At 39.6% G+C, this 20,866-nt stretch overlaps 1 protein-coding gene across 1 annotated transcript; it reads right to left on the bottom strand.

The window, feature by feature from the left end:
- Window positions 1–4,360: 4,360 nt before the first annotated feature.
- MRPS14 (mitochondrial ribosomal protein S14) lies at window positions 4,361–8,833 on the bottom strand. The gene is made up of 3 exons (XM_074222091.1): window positions 8,702–8,833; window positions 6,391–6,549; window positions 4,361–4,813 (listed from the first exon to the last, which is right to left on the bottom strand). Exons 1-3 carry the CDS (start codon window positions 8,744–8,746, stop codon window positions 4,631–4,633), a joined length of 387 nt encoding a protein of 128 aa, XP_074078192.1. The 5' UTR covers window positions 8,747–8,833; the 3' UTR covers window positions 4,361–4,630.
- Between the last annotated feature and the right edge of the window lie 12,033 nt (window positions 8,834–20,866).

Below are 20,866 nucleotides of genomic sequence, written 5' to 3' on the forward strand. Positions count from 1 at the left end.
ATATTAGGGAATTACTTGAAAAACTAAAACTTCAAACAATTCAAAATTGAGTGAGCAAATAAGCCTCTAGTGGTGAGAACTAATCTCAAATTCTTCCTGAATTAAACAGTTGATAACAATAAAATAAAGAAAAAATAACTAACAATCTTTTGTCTTTTTTTTTGCATTCATCAGTTGCTAGACGTTATCTACAGAAGAGGAATATAACAGAAAAGTTTTATCTAATTCCTTGGGAGAGTGTAAGGGAATTTATTTTAAAAGTTAATTCTATCACCCTCTATCCCAAACTTTGCTTATTTAAACTTGACTAAAACTAGATTAGATTGGGATAATTCAATACAATTAATTTCAATCTCCACATGAAAAAACTAGCAACTCTGTGAGGCCTTGAAGCCATGATGACTATTCCACACTTATAGCAGTGGTATAATGAGTAGGTGCAGGTTTGGGGACTCTGAAGATTCCTTTTCTTTTCCTGTTTGGAGATGCTTTTATCAAAGTTTACTTATTTCAGGTTTCTCAAAAAAAAACCCAGTATTTTTCAACTGGTTTCCCATGATTTGTAAATCAGAATTAGTCTGCAAATGATAAAAGTTTGCAGGAGGAAGCACATAGACAAAGTTGTGTTGTTGGAGTTTCCTCATAGGTAACAGATTGTTGAAACAAAATATGAGTATATTGTTAAATCTGGGCAAAAAAGATACCTCATAGAAAACCAAAACTTTTTAAGTAAGCATCAAATTTCACTAGAACACCAGTGATTTATCTTAAAATCCTTCAGTAACTTAGCTGAAGGTCATAGTTGAAGCCATTCCTTTGCAAAGTTAGACTGGAGCTTTGACAACCCATATCCAAAGCCTCAGATATTACCATACTCCCTTAGCATCATCCTGTATCAATCTCAGTGATTCTGAATCTTGTTCAAGCTTTGTTCCTATCCCCTTCAACCCTACCTTAAGGTGACCCACTCTAAAGCTACTTCTGTTGTGCTCTCTGGAATGTTTACAGATAACAAATTTGTTTCCATTGTTAATCTTTTCCTCTCTTGCTCTCCATAACACATTCCTTGAGATTTAGTTTTTGCTTCCCTGGCCACTTATTCTGGCTTTGGTAACATTCACAAGAATATTGAAGGGGAGGGAAGAGATAGGCTGTGTGTGAATGAATTGGTCATTGATGGGGAGATGGATACTCCTTATTCTCCATTGCCAATTTATGACTCTACCACAATTAACTCAGTAACATCTGAGCTGCTTTCACATCCACATTTACCACCCAAACTAGTTTTCTATGGCTTTTTAAACTCCAGGACACTGATTTCATCCTCAATCAGTTTAATACCTTCCATAGTCTCCCCTCCCAACTCCTAGCACTGGACTTTATAACTTAGAATTGTTCCACAACTATATTCATAAAATTTGAAATTGAAGTAGCTGGTCCTAAGTGTCAACACTCCTAGGAGGCTAGGTGACCCAGTGGATAAAGCACCGGCCCTGGAATCAGGAGGACCTGGGTTCAAATGCGGTCTCAGACACTTAATAATTACCTAGCTGTGTGGCCTTGGGCAAGCCACTTAACCCCATTTGCCTTGCAAAAACTTAAAAAAAAAGTCAACATTCCATCTCCCATTTCTTGACATCCCCCCAACTCTTGTCAACTCTCACCATGACCTCATTATTTCTTGAACCCTCTGTCCTCTCCTAGGCTATCACTTCTAAACAGGCTACTCTACTTTGATCTCTGAATGAATCAATTCTCAATGGCCTCTCGAGTCTCTTGCTCTTATTCTATTGAAGATCCCTGCCTTCTATTTGCAAATGAAGAAAATCACACAATCCTGTGAACTAGGTCCACCAGTTCATTAATCATAATCTCAGATGGAGCTGCACTGCAGCAAGACAGTCCTTTTACACTGCCCTATTGGATTCAGTCTCCCACTTTCTAACAGGTTTTTATAACCATGGCTCTTCTTATCCTTCCCCCTCTCAATTAAGAACTATGCCTTGTATTTCACTGAAAATGGAAAGCATTCAAGAGTTCCCTCTTCTCCCTACTTCTAAATCTCTTAAGATACCTTCCACCATGATCTCCACCAGTCTCGTGAAGAGGTAACCTTGCTTAGCAAGGCAAATTCCAATCCATTCCATCTGCTGACTGCTCCCTCTTATCCCTACTCTCACATGGCTTCAGTCATTTCTTGCTTAATACTGGCTGCCTCTCCACAAATGTGGTCACATCTCTCCTCAAAAAAAACCTTCACCTGATCCATCTCTCCTCACTAATCTTACTTCCTTTTTCTCCTTTCTTAGCTAAACTTTTTTTTTTAAAGTTTTTGCAAGGCAAAGGGGTTAAGTGGTTTTCCCAAGGCCACACAGCTAGGTAATTATTAAGTGTCTGAGATCGGATTTGAACTCAGGTACTCTTGACTCCAGGGCTGGTGCTCTATTTACTGTGCCACCTAGCTGCCCCCTTAAGTTAAACTTCTTGAGAAGGATGTCTGCGATGGTGCTTCCATTTTCCTCTCAGGCCTTTATAGTCTGGCTTCTGATTTCATCATCAAAAACAGCTCTTGCCAAAGTCACCAATGACCTCTTATTAGGTAAATAATGGTTTTTCTCAGTACTCATTTCTGCAGCCTTTGATATTGTTGATTACCCTCTTCTACATCTTGGTGTGACAGTGCTCCTTCCTGATTCTTTTTCTATCTATATGACCACAACTTGGTCAGCTAGATAGCAAAAGAAGATAACTAGCAGGCCTGGAGTTCAAAGACTTGAGTTCAATCCAGTCTCAGGCATACAGAAGTTGTATGACCCTGGGCAAATCCCTTACCCTGCTTGCTGAGGATTCTTCAACTTTAAAAAAACTGTCAATTTACAATAGCACAGACCTCCTACAGTTGTTGCTGTATCTCAGATGATAGCTATAAAGCACATTACCTCTATGTATCCTCTCCCTTTCTTTGCTGAACCTTCATCCTGGTCTCATCTCCCCTAAAATTTTGTTTTGTTTTTTGTTTTGTTTTTTGATTTTTGCAAGGCAATGGGGTTAAGTGACTTACCCAAGGTCACACAACTATTGTCTAAGGCTGGATTTGAACTCAGGTCCTCCCGACTCCAGGGCTAGGTGCTCTATGGATTGTTCCCATCTGGCTGTTCCTGTGCCTTTTCTTCATACTAATTTATTTAGGGATTTCATTAATTCCCATAGTTTAGATTCTCTTCTCTATGGAAATGATTCTCAGATTTATTTATTTAGCCCTACCCTTTCTCCTGACTTCCAGCTACCTATCAGACATCTCTGGGATGTCTCCCCCTTTCCCCTTCTCCCCCTTTCCTAACGTTCCTATTACTCTTGAGAGCACCATCATCCTCTCAGTCCCCCAGGCTAGTAACTTTGGTTTTATCCTCAACCCTTCCCTTTCTCACCCTCTGTATCCAACCTGTTGCTCACTCCTGTCATTTCTACCTTTAAAGTGTCTCTCAGGTTCACTCCCTTCTTCCCTTCTCTGACGACCTTCATTACCTATTGCAATAGCCTTCTGATTGATCTCTCTGCCTCAAGTCTCTTCATTCCAGTCCACCCTCCACATAGCCACCAGAGTGATCTTCCTAAAAATGCAGGTGTGAACTTCTTACCTTATTCAGGAAAACTTCAATGTCTCCCCATTACCTCCAAGATGAAATATAAAATCTTCACTCTGTTGGCTCTCAAAGTCCTGTCCTTCAGAACCTGTCACTTTTTCATCTTTCCTGTCTTCTTTCACCTACTCTGTGGCCTACAGATGTGAGGTGGGTCCATAAACAGCTCTGAATGAGCCTAGGCACAATAGTGTTTTTCATATTTTTTTTTACTTTCTGTGATATTGGGGAAGCCCTGCTTCCTTTGCCTCCCCTCATCCCAAGTTCCTGCTGTACCCTTTAATTCAATGAGAGACCTGGAATCTCTTGCTGTTTTATGAACAAAATACTCCCTCTCAGCTGCAGGCACTGTCACTAGCTGTCTCTCTCTGTCCCTCTTTATCCCACATCAATACGCAGCTTTCCAGGCACTCCTGAACCTTGGTGCCTTGCCTCTGAGAGAATCCCCCAACTGATCCTGTAGGTATCATTCAATCTTAGCTGTGGGAGTGTGTTGTCCCCCTCCATTGACCTATGAGGTCCTTGGAACAAAGGACAGTTCCATGGTCCCCCTTTCTAATCCCTAACATTAGGACAATGCCTGGCCCATAGTAAAGTGCTTCCTCAATGCCTGCTGATCTGACTCATCTCCATCTTCTGTTCCATTAACAGAGCCTTCCAAAGCTTTTCCTCCATGTCAAGCAGCAAGGGTTTTTGTCTGCTTTGGCTTTAAATCAGGCAGAAATAAAACACAACCAAATTTCTTCACATCAAAATCTTTTTTTCTTTACCAGGAGTAACAAGTTCAATGAAAAAAAAAACAGTTCAGTTACAGACCATGAACTCCAAATACTTCTAGAATACCAAGGTTTTTCCCCCTGCTAAAAAGTCAACTTAAGAAACAGCAGTTACTCTACAGGACCACTCTCACTGATTGTATGCAAGATGGGCTTGATGCCAGGCAGGTAAGAACCTTGCCCACTTTGCTGCAGCTGGCTCCTGGAGCTGATTCACCACATTGCTCTCTGGACCCCAGAAAGTTGCCCATGATCAGCCAGATGCCGGAAGACAATCCGGCTGAGTCTCCAGCGTCTCTTTACACCTCGAGGTCGAGATGTCATCACACAACGATTTCGTATCCTGACAGGACAGCTGTCTCTGGGAAGAGCAGCAATTTCCTGATCTGCTACTTCCTAGGGGGAAAAAAGACAGTATTATTGCATTGTTCTCATTTCATTAGTATTGGTGTCTATGGATTCTTAAGTGGAGAAGATCAACACACTCTTTGCTGGATCTCCATCCAGGTCTCATTAACCATGGGTATCCCCCAAGACTCTTGTTTTGTGCCCTTTTTCTTCTCTATTAGTGATCGAATTAGTTCCTATGGATTCAACTTTCATGTTTATAGAGATGATTCTCAGATGTATTTATTTAGCCCTACCATCTCTCCAGACCTACAACTGCCTTAGACATCTCTGGATGTCTTCCCCTATCTCCCTATCTTCTCCTCTTAACTTCCCTGTTATTATAGAGGGCACTATCACCAAGTCTCCCAGGCTTGTAATCTTTAATTTATCTTTAAATCTTCACTCTTTCTCACCTTTCATATCCAATCACTTCTATCTTTAAAGCACCTCTCAGGTTCACTCCCTTCTTTCATCTGATGATGGACCTCATAATCTCCTGCATGGATTACTGCAATAACCTTCTAATTGATCTCTCTGCCTCAAGTCCCTCCCCACTCGTTCCACCCTCCACTTAGCCTTCCTAAAGTGCAGGTTTGACCTTGTTACTTTATTGGGTTTTTTTTGTTTGTTTTTAGATTTTTCAAGGCAGTGGGGTTAAGTGGCTAGCCCAAGGCCACATGACCTTGTTACTTTAATCAGAAAACTTCACTGGCTCCCTATTACCTCCAAGATCAAATGTAAAATCTTTAAAAGTCCTTCAGAACCTGGTCCCTTCATAGCCCCTCTTCTTAACCCTTTTATGGATCCTACAATCCAACAAGCATTTCCATCTCGTTTTTCCATGATTTTTCTTTCGGTCACAGCTAAAATCCCACCTTTGCTAAGAAGCTTTTCCCAGTCCTCTTTTTAACCTTAGTCTCTTCACTTTGAGAGTATCTCCAGTTCCTTCTGTCTATAGTTTGTCTGTACATAGTTGTTCATATATTGTCTCCCCTATAAGAGTATGAGCTCCTGAAAGCAGGGACTTTCCTTGTCTTTCTTTGTATTCCCAGCATGCACAATGACTGGCATCAGTATATTCTTCATAAATGTTTCCAGATTGACTGATCCACCACATTTCTCATATCATATTTATTTGAAATTGATTTTATCACTCCTGCTGAAGAGTTTTACATTTATCCCTATAGATGATAGGTTCACTTCTATGGAGAATTAAGCCCAGAGCTTTACCAGAGAATAGGATTAGACCTGCTATGAGAAAGGAGACAACCATAAGCAATTTTTAAACTCAACAAATCTATTTCCCAAAGAGACATACTTGGGTTAGTCAAGACTGAAATGAGGTTCTCTCTCTCTCTCTCTCTCTCTCTCTCTCTCTCTCTCTCTCTCTCTCTCTCTCTCTCACACACACACACACACACACACACACACACACACACAAATACATCCCAGAATGATTAAGTTCATATATTATAATGAAATGGCAGTTAAGGGTGAGCATTTGTGAACCTTGGCCTTTTGAGGGCAGTTTCAAGAGAATTAGTTTGGGTAATTTCTTAGATTTAAATCTTAAATAAACTAACTTGGAGATCTTTTGGCAATATAGTATTCTTTCTGAGGGAGTTGATGCGAAGTCTTTCATCTGCAAATTCAAAGGCCATCTTTCTCCTCTTTACATCACGCAGCATTCTCCAGTCGACATAGTAATTTCGAATCTGCCCTGTACCTGATAAAGGGACCATCTAATGACGGTCATAGAAAAAGACAAAAGACAGTAAAATTAATGCTTTGTTTCTTGCTTTAATAATTTCCCACCCCATTTTTAGCTTTTGTGCAATGTGACATTTCTAATTCAATATTATGTGTTTGCTCTGAAGAAGGTGCCATAAAAGGGGCAGGGACTAAAGAGAAAAATAAAAAGTTTTTGCCCTTAGCAAGGGAATATGACATATGTTCAATCAGGTTTGTAATCTCTTCAACCTGGATACTTGATGGATATAGTCATTCTTCCATTCCTCCTTCATCCCAAGTGATTTTTGTCAATGTTCCCCCAAAAGTTCTCCACAAGTCCACCCAACATGCTGGAAGCTTTCCTCAATTTCTTCCCAAATCATGAGAGTACCAGTGAAGCACTCTAGTTGACTACCTGTCATTCCTTATTCTTGCTTTGTGAGAAACCCATGCTGCATTCTTCCTGTCATATAAATCCTTGACATCTTTCATTCAATAAATATTTTTAAGCGGTCGCTACTGCACAACAAATCCCAGCTTTCAAGGACCTTACTTCCCACCAGAGGAAAATAACACACATATTCAAGAAAAGTAAAAGAAAGAATATTATAATTGAAGGGATCAGTGAAGGTTCTGAATAAGAAAATGGAACTGAAGTGAATCTTAAAATCTTAAAGCTAGGAATTTTGGATTTTAAGAGGTACAGATAAGGGGGAGTATGTTTCAGAATTGGAGGTATTGAGATAGAAGAATGCTGACTTTGGAGAAATAGCAAGTAAGTCCATTTGGAAAAAACACAAAATATATGATGGGAAATCATATGGAATGCTTGAAAAGGAAAGTGGAGCCAAATAAAAGAACTCTAAAGGTTGGGTTGAAGAATCTACTTTATCATAGATGCAAAGGGGACTGACTGACAGTTTTTGAACAGGAGTCATTCTTAAGCATATTCATTTGGCAGCTGTGTGGAAGACAGACTGAAAGAGGAAACGTATTAAGAAACTATTGAGGGAGGGGCGGCTAGGTGGCTAGGTGGTGTAGTGGATAAAGCACTGGCCTTGGAGTCAGGAGTACCTGGGTTCAAATCTGGTCTCAGACACTTAATAATGACCTAGCTGTGTGGCCTTGGGCAAGCCACTTAACCCCATTTGCCTTGCAAAAACCTTTAAAAAAAATTAAAAAAATCTGCTTAAAGAAACTATTGAGGGGTGGCTAGGTGGTATGGTGGATAGAGCACCGGCCCTGGAGTCAGGAATACCTGGGTTCAAATCCGGTCTCAGACACTTAATAATGACCTAGCTGTGTGACCTGTTTGCCTTGCAAAAAACCTAAAAAAAACTACTGAAATAATTCGAGGATGAGGACAGTCACTGTGAGAAGAATGTGAGAGCTGGCACAGGGGGGCAGGTCAGAGGTCAGGAGTGGTTTGGAAGTTGGGGTGATCATAATAGACAAAGTATCTGCGGCTTCAGAACACAGACTTTTGGCTGGGGAGGGGGTCCCCTAAATCATCCAGGAGTGGTTGCGGGACGACAAGGCCATCAATTCCTTCAACTCCTCCACCCTAGTTCAGGGGCCGACACCGACGGAAGTATGTATTTTTTTCCTCTCTCTCACTATTCTTGAGGTTTCTCATGGTCTTGGGGGGGGGGTTTATATCTACTCTTATAACCAGATTATTGTAATAATATTAAATAAATAAACCAACAAAATATCTTCGTTTCCGCGACTGCCAGGTCCCCCAAGCCTGGAGGGGATGCGCCGTTCTCTCTTTTGTTCACTTTTGGGGCTTTTCCGGCTCTTTGCGGCTCTGGAGCCTCACCGGCCACTGAATGGCTTCCGGCCTCAGTTTCCCGCCATGTAGAATGGGGCGAACGGCCGCGCCTCCCTCCTGAGGCCGGCAGACCCCCAAGGCCCACGGCCAGAGGTGCCGGACAGCCTCGGGGCTCGCGAGGGGCGCTTTCAAAGCGCTTATCGTCATGATGACCCTCCGGGCCTCAGTCTCCTCCTGGGCGCGGTGACTTCCGAGGTCACTTCCGGTTCTCTCTCCGTCTACACTCGCTGCGTCACTCTTTCTTTTATTCCCCCTGGGGGGGGGTGAGGGAGGCCTTTCGGGGAACAGCCGGGGGTTGGGGGGGGCCAAAAGCGGGAGGCGACACTGACCTGCCGTACGGATCTCAGCAGAGAGGTCAACATGGAGGCCGCCATGTTGCCGGACGCCAGATTCAAAAACACGCAACTTTGTTGACACCGTGGAAGACAGCGTGGGAGACGGCGGGAGGCGGGGCTTCGCGGCGGGAGCGAGCATGCGCGGTGAGGGCGCATTGCCATGACGTAGACGCGCTTGCGCAGACTTCTCAGCTTCAAAGCCGAGTCTGCCTCGCGCCCGCCTCTCGAGGCGCGTCTGCGCGGGGGGGGGGGGGGGGGGGGGCGGCCGCCTCAGTTTCCGCATCCGGGGGATGGAGGCGGCGGGGGCGGCAAGCGCCCCAGGGGAGGTGGACCGAGAGGATTCCCAAGCGCTTTCGGAAGCGCTTCGGTTTGTGAAGCGCTTTGAAATCCTAGGGATCAGGGAACCCGAAGCCAAGGAGACCTGAGTTCCAATGCTGCCTCGGGGATGCGGAGAGCGTAGGAGCAAATAAGACAATATTTATATCTTCTCTATAGTAACACCAGCCTCCAAAATGCGGATCTGATGGAAGCTTTCTTCCTTTCCAAAAAATATGACTCAATTAATTAATGTGATTGAATTAATTTTATCACAATCTATCAATATTTTATGTACCTCGTTATTTTTAATGTTTTTAGGGGTTTTTTTTGGCAAGGCAATGGGGTTAAGCGGCTTGCCCAAGGCCACACAGCTAGGTCATTATTAAGTGTCTGAGGCTGGATTTGAACTCAGGTCCTCCGGACTCCAGGGCCGGTGCTCTATCCACTGCACCAGCTAGCTGTCCCTATTTTTATATGTTCTCTATATTAATACTAGCCACCATCATAATGCAGATTGAAGGTAATCTCTAAATAAAGCTTTCTTCCTTTCCAACAAATATGCCTTAATATGATTTAATTAATTTTATCACAATCCGTATCCGTCTTGTATGTACCTCGTTATTTTTATATGTTCTCTATATTAATACTAGCCACCATCATAATGCAGATTGAAGGTAATCTCTAAATAAAGCTTTCTTCCTTTTCAACAAATATGCCTTAATTAATATGATTTAATTAATTTTATCACAATCCGTATCCGTCTTGTATGTACCTCGTTATTTTAATATGTTCTCTATATTAATGCTAGCCACCGTCACAATACAGATTGAAGGTAATCTCTAAATAAAGCTTTCTTCCTTTTCAGCAAATATGCCTTAATTAATATGATTTAATTAATTTTATCACAATCCGTATCCGTCTTGTATGTACCTCGTTATTTTTATATGTTCTCTATATTAATACTAGCCACCATCATAATGCAGATTGAAGGTAATCACTAAATAAAGCTTTCTTCCTTTCCAACAAATATGCCTTAATTAATTAATATGATTTAATTAATTTTATCACAATCCGTATCCATCTTGTATGTACCTCATTATTTTTATATGTTCTCTATATTAATACTAGCCACCATCATAATGCAGATTGAAGGTAATCACTAAATAAAGCTTTCTTCCTTTCCAACAAATATGCCTTAATTAATTTTATTTAATTAATTTTATCACAATCCGTATCCGTCTTGTATGTACCTCGTTATTTTTATATGTTCTCTATATTAATACTAGCCACCATCATAATGCAGATTGAAGGTAATCTCTAATGAAAGCTTTCTTCCTTTCCAACAAATATGACTTAATTAATTTAGTTAATTTGATCACAATCTGTATCAATCTTGTACTTCCATTAGTATGTGAGCTCCTGGAAGGGGAGACCATTTTCATTTTCTCTTGCATCCTTATTTCATATAGAGTTTGAAAACAGTAAGTGCCTAATTAGTGCTTCTTGCCTGCCTGCCACTGTTTACCAATCCTGTGCAGGAAAGTATGCAGATACAATAAGAAGGAGAAGCTGTCATCCCTGTTCTCAAAGCTGCTAAGTGTTGAGAAAGGAGCATGAATGACAGCAAGGGACCAACAGAAAAGCAAGTTGATGCAGCATATTCATGTTTCTTTGGCCTGCTAATATGATCATTATAAGAAATAATTATGAGAAGGAGTATAAAAAGCCTAATTAGGAAAAAAGGAGTGAACAAGGAAGAAGGATAAAGGAGAATCTTAAAATTGCAGTTCAACAAACAAGAAAACATGTATTAAGGAAGTGCCTACAGTGATCAGCTGGGACACTGGGACAGGTGCTGGGGAATATGAGAAAAACGTTTCCTTTTCAGAAGGACCCTCTACTTTCCATTTCAAAGTCACTCAGATATGGAAAAACATTCCTCAGATTTTACATTTAAGTATTTTCAGATGGAGATTGTTTTTCCCTCAGTTCAGAGTCCTCAGATGCTTTAAAATTAAGTTATCCATTTTCTTTTTCAGTTGCATAAAGGTGGCAGACGATAAGCCTGTTCAGAGACAAACAAGCCATGAAGAGGCTATAGTTGAGACAGAGCAGGGTGAGTCTCACCTCTTATTGGGTTGAGGAATATATCTACTGTCCCCTCACCGCTGGTCCCTGGCTTAAGTTCAAATCTCTAACAATTTATAGGGGGTTTTTTTTGTTTTTTTTTTTTTTAGTTTTTGCAAGGCAATGGGGTTAAGTGGCTTGCCCAAGGCCACACAGCTAGGTCATTATTAAGTGTCTGAGGCCGGATTTGAACTCAGGTACTCCTGACTCCAGGTCTATCCACTGCATCACCTAGCTGCCCCCGATTGTCCTTCCTTCTTAAAGAGGACCATGACATCAGGGAGGTGGAGCCATGACAAGCAAGAGAATTGGATCTGAGTGAGGGGTGCTGTGTTAAGTCACCCCAGTCTCACTTTCTTTTCCACGGTTATCTGGATCCAGTGGTCAGATATGAATCAGGATGAGTGGAAATGGTCCTGGATGCCAGGCAATCAGGGTTAAGTGACGTGCCCAAGGTCACACAGCTAGACTATGTCAAGTATCTGAGGCTGGATTTGAACCCCTGATTTCAGGGCTGGTGCTCTATCCACTTGTGGTTTCAGGCAAGTAACAATCTCTCCAAAGTTTAATAACCTCATCTTCAAAATGAGAGGATTGGACTAGATGACCTTTAAGTTGTCTACAATGCTGTAATCTTCAGAGGGGTTATCCTCATTTTGTGGGGACCAGCATAGAATCCTAGTCAAAAAGTTAAGAAACTGCCCATTTACCAGCATCAGTCATTTCCTCTTTCCTTCTTTTCCCTGTCTCTTCTCATCTTTTTTATTTCTACATTATTCTTCTCTTCTAGGGCAGAATTAGTCTTTACCTCTTTTTTCCCCCTATTCCTCAATCAGACAGATATTTTCTTAATACCTTTTAGTTTTTGGAAAAAATAATCCAACCTTAAGTTAGTTAAAGTTCTTTTTTTTCTTTAAGAACTTCTGCCAGTCAATTTTATATTAGTGCAGCCTGAAAGTCTGGTGCCAAGAATAGTCCAGATGGCAGGACTTGACCCTACCATATGACATCTATATCCATCAAAGCCTACCTACCCCCATTGTCTGGCTTTACCACTCTTTCCATATTCAGCTCCTCCCTGCTGACCAGCAGTTGTTCCCAAAAGAGGACACAATGTTCCTGTCTTTTCTCTCCCACATGAGAGATGAATGTGGTTTTGACCAAAAGTGAGGGATTCCTGGGAAAGAGGAAGAGCCTTGGGTGGTCCATGTGCGTTTACTGCACATTATTTATATGTAGTACCAAATGGTGGTGGTAGTGATTGTGGGGAGAAAATTGTACACAATGGGAAGAAGGGTGGAGAAGGGAAAAGAAAACTGGGGAGGATGAAAATTACATCCAGTGACACGGCAAGGGATGGGTGGGAGAGGGAGGATTTTCTTTTCTTTTGATCCCATAGTTGGAGAATCAGGAGGAATATAAAGATCACATTTAATTTTGTTTCTCAAAAGTCACTTAGGTAGAAAATTCCTGCACCATGAAAAAACGATATATTCCCTACACTATCACTAGATTGAGTATTTAGCTCCTTCTACTCAGACTCTGAAATGATGGTTCTCCGTAAGGAATGAATAAAACAGCTGTCTATTTTTATATATCTGGACCCATTAGACATCAGCACCAGATCTAATTGACTTAGTAACTTGGCAGTGAAGTGTGGGCAACATCACCTTGCTGCTGCTGCTGCTGCTGCGGGAGCTGACCTGTATGGCATGTCAATTAGACTCCAGTGTAGGGCTATCAACACAAGATGGTGCTGGTGCTTCATCCGAGCTGATTGTCCCCCAAAACCAGTTCTATTCAACCTATTGTGTGATGTATGCTGAGTGAAATAAAAATGGGGATAAAAATGGCTTTTTAAAGCATTGTCCTTTATATACGAAGTTGATACTCCATCAAAAGGGTATGTGTTTGTAGCAATCTTTGTCTGTGGTTGTGATAGTTTTGTATAGATCCATCCCTACTCTCACACTTTTGTGAGACTGTTGAGACTTGGGTTAGGGACATAGAGTAAAGGAATCCACTACCTTGACTTGGCCCTGACCGGCTGAGTACACACTACATGACAAGAAAGCCGGGGAGGGTCATCACAAGCTATCAGCTAACTCTTTCAATTGTTCCTAGGCTTTTCTCTCAGGTCAAGTCTATGAGCCTGACTTAGGTTGATGAGATCATAAGATTTATATCTGGAAGGGACCATTCAATCAATCAATCAATCAGCAAGTATTTATTAAGTATCCATTATGTGGTAGGTTCTAAAGGATGCAAATATAAAGAAGAGAATAAACACTATTCTCAAGGAACTTACATTCTAATACAGGTCTGCCCTGCCCACCCCTTCATAAACTGAGGACAGAAAGCAAGTATCAGAGTTCACATCAAAACCTAGGGTCAGGGGCAACTAGATAGGTGGTTCAGTGCGTAGAGCACCACCCCTGGAGTCAGGTGGGCCCGAGTTCAAATCCAGTCTCAGATACTTATTAGTTATTGTGTGATCTTGGGTAAGTTTCTTTCACTCCATTACCTCACTGAAAAATAAAAATAAAAATCTAAGATCATCAGTTTCTGGATCTTAGAAGAAAAAATGATTATGTTTTTACCATCTTTTCTTCAAAGAGCACTGACCTTGCAGTCAGAAGACCTTGGAATCAGAAGACCTAAATTCTAATCCTAGTTTAGCCACTTGATAGCTTTGTGACCCTGGAAAAATCCTTTAACCACCCTGAGCCACACTTTACTTCTTTGTAAAGCAGAGACAGCAGCATTTTCACTTTCTTCCTCACAGAGGACATGAGCTTCAGATGAATTCATGTATGCAAAGCACTCTGTAGCTTCCAAGCATTGTGTAAATGCAATAACCACTATGAATTATTATGTTGTAAATCATTGGAGAACAGGGAGTCACTCTTTTACTTCTTTTACCTCCTCGGGGTTTTCAGACCTTAAAAACATCAGACATTTAGATAAATGTTTTGGGGGCATGGGGATGGTATTCAGAATACTTATTTTCAGGTTACCTTCTTTAATACAAGTGATAGTGTGACTCACTCTGCTTTTCTCTTAAATGAAATGTTTTTGCCTACCATCTGTGGAAAAAGAATGACTCTTTGGTTTGACTCCAAATTTTTGTGCTAGGAAGAGGAATAATCCTGAACTGCCTGGGGCCAATCCCATTGAGTTTCTTTCCCTCCTCTCTTTTAGCTTCCTTTGTTAACTAATATCTTAATTTTATTGGGAATTTATTTTCTTCATATGTGTACACATGTGTATATTTGAATATTACCTTGTAACTCCTAAGAATGAACTGTTTATTTTGTTCTGGGGTTTGGAATTGACTTTATTTTCCCTCAGGGTACTCTTTGCACCCTCACTTGTGGCCTAGGCTGAAACACAATATTTCAGATTGACTTTAGTAATAAGGATACACCCACTTTCTTTTGCAATGCTCTTGACTGGTTTTCATTTGAACAAAACAAAACATTTAGTTTGTTGCCCAAGCTCTCCTCACTGTGTTTAGCTCTCCAAAGCTATACTCAAGGTCAATGTACTCAATCTACTCTTTCAGCTGGCATCTAACTAAAAACAAATAGCATGAGTTTCATTCCAATCCTTTTCTCTAAAATCAAATCAAATCTAATCAAAACAAACAGCCAACCTATATTATACCTTAACTTAAAACAAAGGGATTTAGTTAAATAGAGTGGTAATACAAATAAACAGGAAAAATCCTCTAATAAACACAGGAGCACACATTCCCACAGATTCCTATGCTCCTATGCTGTCACAGGCAGAAAAACAGAGTTTGCTTAACTTCTTACTCCAAAGATTATATCACAGGTGGAACACTTCTCTATATTGGAAGATACATCTTATTACTTTTCCAATAAAGCCGCTTATGTCATTTTTTGATTTCTTGATGTCATCTGGTAGGTCATCCACCTTCTTTCCTCTGAAATTTTACTGTTACTTGTTGTTTCTACCTTGAATCATACCAACAAGGTGACTTCATTTCTCTGCAAAGATACTTCCAATTAGTGAACTATCCAATAACCTCTTGTGTGAAGAAAATCTTAAAATCTTGCTTAGCAAAGCAAGAGTCTCCCTAAGGTCAAAGGTGTATTTTGGACACTTTGATTTTTCTCATCAGCAACTCTTCCAAACCAATCTCATATTTTGGTTGGAATAAGTAAATTGCTTTCAAACCTTATGTATTCATTAACTAGCAAAACAACAGTCTAAAACATCCTGCATCTTCACTTAACCAGACTGAGAAGTCAAAGTGGAAGTGGTAACTTTTGCCCTACATTTCTACATTTAAATCGTTATTGAAAGTGACTTTTTAATTAATATTCCTTTTCTCCCCCTTTTTCCTCCCTCTGTCTGGAGTCTTTTTGAAAATCTTCATCAATGTAATGAAAACTCAAGTTGACCTCCAATTGCAGAGAAGAGAATTAGACATACTACAAGAAGTTGAAGGCATCCTAAATCAGTGAGAGACAGAGCTAAGTAACCTCTAAAGTAGACTAGGCAAATTGTCTCGATCCCAAACTACAAGGCAAAAGGTTCTAGTATCTGCCATTGTTATTTACATCCCTTCTCCAGAAAAGTCAAAAAAGTGAGACAATGCAGATTTTTATTCTTCCTTGATATGATCCCTTATCATTTCTAGGTGAGGAAAGAGAGAAAGGCAGTGGATCTCCCTCTCTTCATTTCTGCTTATGAAACATTTTCAGTTCCTCTTAAAAAGATACTATACAATCATAAAGTTTTCTCTCCTTTTTTTCATAGCCATTTCAATGGAATCATTTGGAGTAATAAGGGACTTTAAGACTCACCCTAATCCATCTAATTGTATTAATCTAATTTAATTTTGTTCTGATTTGCTTAGGAAAAGGAGTTGTAAAAATTGTATGTGAATGCATTTTGCTTCTGTGATCTGGTTCTTTTTTAAATCCCCATGTATCATGGAACCACAAGACCAAGTAGAAGTGTTCTCCTTGTTGAGTTAGAAAGGCAAACTCCTAGTAAGCTTAGTCATCTAAAGGCTGTCCCCAGTGGGTGACGTCAGACTTCATGGTTCAATCATTGAATTGAACTGGCAGCCTGCATAAAACCTCAGCTTAATGCTTTGTTTAAACCACAGGGGTCTGCTTCTGGGAGAGGAACATTTGTAGGAATGATAGGGAATGGTGTTCCAACAGGAAAATGTGATGTAATGAAGAAGGGGGAACAAAACCACATATGTGATTATTTTGCTTTTAAGTACATTTGTCTGTATGGGATGTACATAATTACTGAAGAGACATTTTGTCAGATTCCCTTTTTACCCTCCTTGCTGCATTTGGTTTCCCCTTCCACTTCAGGAAAAGGGGGCTACATTGCTATTAACATTTATCAAAACACAAAATTCTATGACTCAAAGAACAGAAGCACAAACCATTGAAAATCAGTGATGGGAGCAATGATATTCTCTTCTATAATAAAACCTGGCAATTATATCATGTATCATTTAATTACGTCATAAAAATTTGAGAAACTAAAAGAAGTAGAGAGGTATAACCTTATTGATGAATTGATTTATAGGATAAAAATTCAGTGGGTCATCTTAAGGATCTGGTGAAGCAGGTTGAAAGAATCATTAATCCCATCTTGCAGGTTGTGAAATGAACACCTAATGCTTTCTTTCTCCCAGGTTCATAATGTTAACCAAAAAAAAAAAAAAGCCTGATCCATCCACCACTGCTAATTACCATCCCATATCTCTCCTTTTGTTGATAAACTCATTTAAAGTTCCTTTCTAACAAGAGATGGTTCTACTTCCTCTCCTCTCACTTTCTCCTTAACTCTACAGACTGCCTTCCAACCTCATCATTCAACTAACAATGATCTCCTCCAAATCACAAATTGTGTCTTAATGACCAAATCTAATGGTCTTTTCAAAATCCTCATCTTTGCTGACCTCTCTGCAGCCTTTGCCATTGGTTCTTCTCCTTGATACTTTCTTTTGTTTCTGGGTTTTCATAATACTATTCCTTCATGGTAATCCTTCTACCTATTTGACTGCCCTTTTCTGTCTCTTTTGGTTGTATAATCAATCTCTTTTGCTAGAATATTTGCTAATATATTTAGGACCACTGAAGTGGAAGTTACTTCAAGATAGAGATTATAAAATTAGAAATATTTTTCTATCTAGAAGATGGGTCCCTTCTATGCTCACATTCTATTTGTTTTAGAATTGCCCTTGAGATCTATTCTGTCTTGTTCTGGGAGAAGATTCTTGAAGAATCTCCATCATATCTGTCCTAACAGCTTTATTTAAATTATTTTTAAAATTTACCTACCCTTGATCACATCTCTGATTTTCCTTAATGGTGTCAGGGATAATTGGAATATTGTGAGTGGAAACTTAGTGAGCAAGTTGAACCAGAATAGTACATGGGAAATCATCTATCTACCTGATTGTTGCTTTTCAGTTTTCTTTGGTGGTTCATTATTTATTTCCCATGCTTTGTAGTCTGGGTCCTTTCTTTCTCTCTCTCTGTTTTCTGTCTTTTGACAGTCTCATTATCTCCCATTAGTTTCATGTTCATTCCTACAAAGATGATTCCCAAGTCCAAATACTTAGTACTAGCCACTCTTCTGAACTCTAACACTCAGTAAATAACTGCCTGATGAATATCGTCATCTAGATAGTTCATTTGACATATCACTAACAATCTGTGACTAACTGAAAACATCTTTTCTCTAAACTTGTACTACTATTGACTCAGGTTTCTTCCTTTCCCTTACCTTCCATATTTAGTCAGTTGTCAGGTCTATTTGGTTCCTAATATATCTTGACTATGTTGCCTTCTTTCCCTCTATTAGACTTTCACCACCTCTTAGTTGGACGGCTGTAATAGCCTCTTAATTGGTCTCTCTGCTCCCAGTCTCTCCCCTCTATCATCTATCCAAGTATACAATTGCCAGATTAATCTAGGAACAGATCAGGATAGCATCACTGCCTTGCTTACAAACCTATAGTGATTCTTTTTAACCTTTAGGATAAAATACAAACTACTCAGTCTAGTATACAAGACCCACCACTATCTTTCCCATTTTGTTCCATATTCTTCTCCTTTTTACTCTTTATGTTCCAGTTAAATGGAACCTCATTCCCTAACTTGATGTTTCAATTTGTGCCTCCATAATTTTGCCCCAACTACCCACCTTGACCCAAACATAGTAAATACTTAAAATTAGCTTGTTGAATTAAATTGAATGCCCTTTCTTTTTATCATGATCTCTTTGAATCCTTATTTTCCTCTCAGAGTTCTCCCAGGTGCTGCCTTCAACTGGAATACTTTACTGAGCCATCCCCCATTTTGCCTTTCCTTTACAAAGTAATAAACATAGCCTTCTCATTACTTTGCACTTGCTCATCTGTCTACATCTGTCCAGTAGAATGTGAGATCCTTAGAAGTAGAAATGTTTTTTTTTGTCATTATTGTTTTGTCTTTGTGTCTCCAGCACCCAACACATCATCTTATACATAGTAGGCTCCTAATAAGTATTTGTAAATGGAATTGAATGGTGTCTTATCTTCTTTCAGCCTCAGCAAGAGTGAAAAGGACTAAGTGGACCAGTGCTTTGTAAACAGTTCCTCAACTTTCTGTTTTATTGTACAAATGAATGACCCTGGGTAGACCCTGGGCAGACATGAATCTAAAGTACACAGTGCTTCAATAAAATTTACTGATTAAACTGAATTATGGTTTTTTATGTTGGCCAGACAAATAGGATTCCTGAGGAATATTTCCTGTCCTTTGTCATTTCTGAGGTGCTGGTTACATGACTCTGGGAGAAATAATGATAGGTTTTGAAATTCAGGGTTTGACCAACCAGCTTCTTCAAGTGAGTTTTGACCTTGGCTTAATTGGATTGTTCTTTTAGGAGAACTTCTTAATAAACAAAACTTTTTAAGAAACAAAAAAACCCACAATTTTCTTGACTCTCCAATTAGTGAGCACTCCATATGATCACTTCTTTTACTGATATTTCCTTTTTCCAGCTTCTTCAATTGCAAAGGAAGGAGTGAGGATTACAGATCATTTGTACAGCTTGGTAATACTGTTCTGGTTGCTAGCTAAATCCATTCTACTGTCTGGGATTATTGACAATCAGCCAATCATTGCAGTCCTTTTCAACCTATGGGGAGTTGGATGGTACAATTTTTATAATTTATAATATGGTCCTTTTAAATTCTGGAGAACCTTATCCTTACCCCCTTCCCTCATATCGATGAGTTAGATCCACTAACATTGCATGTTGCTGCTGTCCCCCACCCCCCAGAGTAAAACTAGTTAAATCTCCTCCCTTAGAATTATAGGGGTTCTCCTGAAGGGTTGAGGTGGCTTTCTAATGCCATTGGTTTGAGTCAATTCTAGTATGGTACGTTAGGGTTAAGTGTAGATTGGAAACTAGTCATAAAGGTCATTAGTTGCTGATGTTCTCTTGACTTTAGTCAGGGGGGTTGGGGTAAGTTGGTGGAGTGGGGAGGATGAGGAACGGAAGTTATTTTTATTTTTATTTTTTTAGGGATTTTTTGCAAGGCAAATGGGGTTAAGTGGCTTGCCCAAGGCCACACAGCTAGGTAATTATTAAGTGTCTGAGGCCAGATTTGAACCCAGGTATTCCTGACTCCAGGGCCGGTGCTTTATCCGCTGCGCCACCTAGACGCCCCCTGGAATGGAAGTTATTAATAAATTTAAATATCTTTTCTGTGTCTTTTTGGGATCTTCCCTTCTTTCATATAATCTTTTTTTTTTCAGTTTTTGCAAGGCAATGGGGTTAAAGTGGCTTGCCCAAGACCACACAGCTAGGTAATTATTAAGTGTCTGAGGTCAGATTTGAACTCAGGTACTCCTGACTCCAGGGCCACTACTCTATCCACTGTGCCACCTAGCTGTCCCCTCTTTCATATAATCTTGTAAATCAATCTCTCACAATCTCTCACAAATTCCATGGTATGAATGTCATCTACATAAACTTGGTCTAATACAGCTCCTTTTTAATCTTCCTTCTTTTTGGAACTATTTTGACTCCTCTTTAAGCATATTTGGCATTGGGATGATAGAGTTGATAGACTGGTGGTTCTACTATCCTTGACTGAAAACAATTTCTTGAAATAATAGATGCCAGATCTTTTTCATTTTTTTCTCTGTCGCCTTTCTATTTTCATCCTTAAATTTTTGGGGATGGCTTACTTTCTTACTCTTTTTTGAAATTGATTTAAATTGATTTTATTATCCACTGCTTCTTTCTGTTTTATGAGATGATATTACTTATAATCACCCATCATTCCCCTTACTTAGGGTTTTACAAATAAATCTACATTCTAAACTGGTGTTGCCTTTGATCACCATACTTCTCTGCTTGTAATGTCCACTGAGTAAGGTATTTTATGGATTTTCTTGATCTTTGTGTTGTGATAATTTAGAGAGTTAAATTTCTGGTTAAAATATTATATTTGGATTTGATATAATTGACATTGTCAGTTTTCTATTTTAATGTTTAATTAATTGCTTAAATAGCTTATAATTGAGTTGCTTCAATCTTATACTCTGTCTTTTCCCATTGTTATTTTTCTGTTTTGTTTTTTTTTTTTACTAATTCTGATTTTTGTTCAGACAAGACTGTGGCATGACTATACAAAGATAATTGATTTAAAGAAGA

This window comes from Macrotis lagotis, chromosome 2 (genome assembly GCF_037893015.1).
Source record: "Macrotis lagotis isolate mMagLag1 chromosome 2, bilby.v1.9.chrom.fasta, whole genome shotgun sequence".
Taxonomy (NCBI): domain Eukaryota; kingdom Metazoa; phylum Chordata; class Mammalia; order Peramelemorphia; family Peramelidae; genus Macrotis; species Macrotis lagotis.